Source organism: Entamoeba invadens (genome assembly GCF_000330505.1).
Source record: "Entamoeba invadens IP1 unplaced genomic scaffold scaff_1105074724583, whole genome shotgun sequence".
Taxonomy (NCBI): Eukaryota; Evosea; order Mastigamoebida; family Endamoebidae; genus Entamoeba; species Entamoeba invadens.
In genome coordinates this window covers 651-1,484 of record NW_004191808.1, presented here as the reverse complement: position 1 = coordinate 1,484, position 834 = coordinate 651, and the positions used below count along the sequence as shown (strand labels likewise).

The following is an 834-nucleotide window of genomic DNA, read 5'->3' as shown; positions in this document are numbered from 1 at the left end:
TTTTCTTCGATTTTAGTTGTGCCAATCAAAGAGGAAAAAAAAATTAAAAAAGGGATGAAAAGTTTTGAGTCGAAAGATATGAAAGGGCTCAGTGACACGGATTCTTTATTTAAAATGTATGAGGGGATGGGATTTTTATATGCATCACTCAAAAATATCCGAAACACAGAAACGTCATACGTTGAAAACTCAAAATCACTGAAACATTACGTCAAAGACACGTTACTCCCAAAATGTGGGGATGTGTTTGTTCTCTTTTCGTTTTGAGCAATCTTGTTTCTCATTTCAATTCTATTAAGTGTAGGTAAGTATTAGTTAGTATTGAAATGACAAGTAGAAAAGAAAAGATTAATATTAATGATGTGCAATCACAAATTGAGACAATTGATTTGAAACAAACAGAAGAAGCCGTCAAATCCGTTTTGGGATTGAAGGCATTTGACGAAATGGATCTAAAAACACCAACACCGAGTAACGCTATGTTTTGGGCTGTTTTCTTCGTCACACAAATTTTCACTGTTATTGTCTTCTTTTGGACTTCTCAAAAAGATTCAAATACGTATGATAATTGAACTATTGTTTTACTATTAACACTAACTTCAAAAATTATATTTAGTTTACAATAGTATTAATTCTAGTTTTTTTATTATTCATAATAATTAATAATTTCAAATTTTTGACGTTTCTTGGAATGGAATTATATAATAATTTTATAATAATGTTTATTAAGAGGAAGGACGGAAATGGGGACGTAAGAAGGAAAAATGGAACCAAAATTGTTCTTGTGGTTTTAATACGTTTTCCCGCTGTTAAGGACGTCCTCCTTTCTATTAT

At 30.6% G+C, this 834-nt stretch overlaps 1 protein-coding gene across 1 annotated transcript; it reads left to right on the top strand.

Moving 5' to 3' along the window:
• Positions 1–54: 54 nt before the first annotated feature.
• EIN_516470 (hypothetical protein) lies at positions 55–572 on the top strand (the record flags this gene model as incomplete). Its single annotated transcript, XM_004184828.1, has 2 exons — positions 55–245; positions 338–572. The coding sequence occupies 2 exons, from the start codon at positions 55–57 to the stop codon at positions 570–572; spliced, it is 426 nt and encodes a 141-aa protein (XP_004184876.1).
• Positions 573–834: the final 262 nt, after the last annotated feature.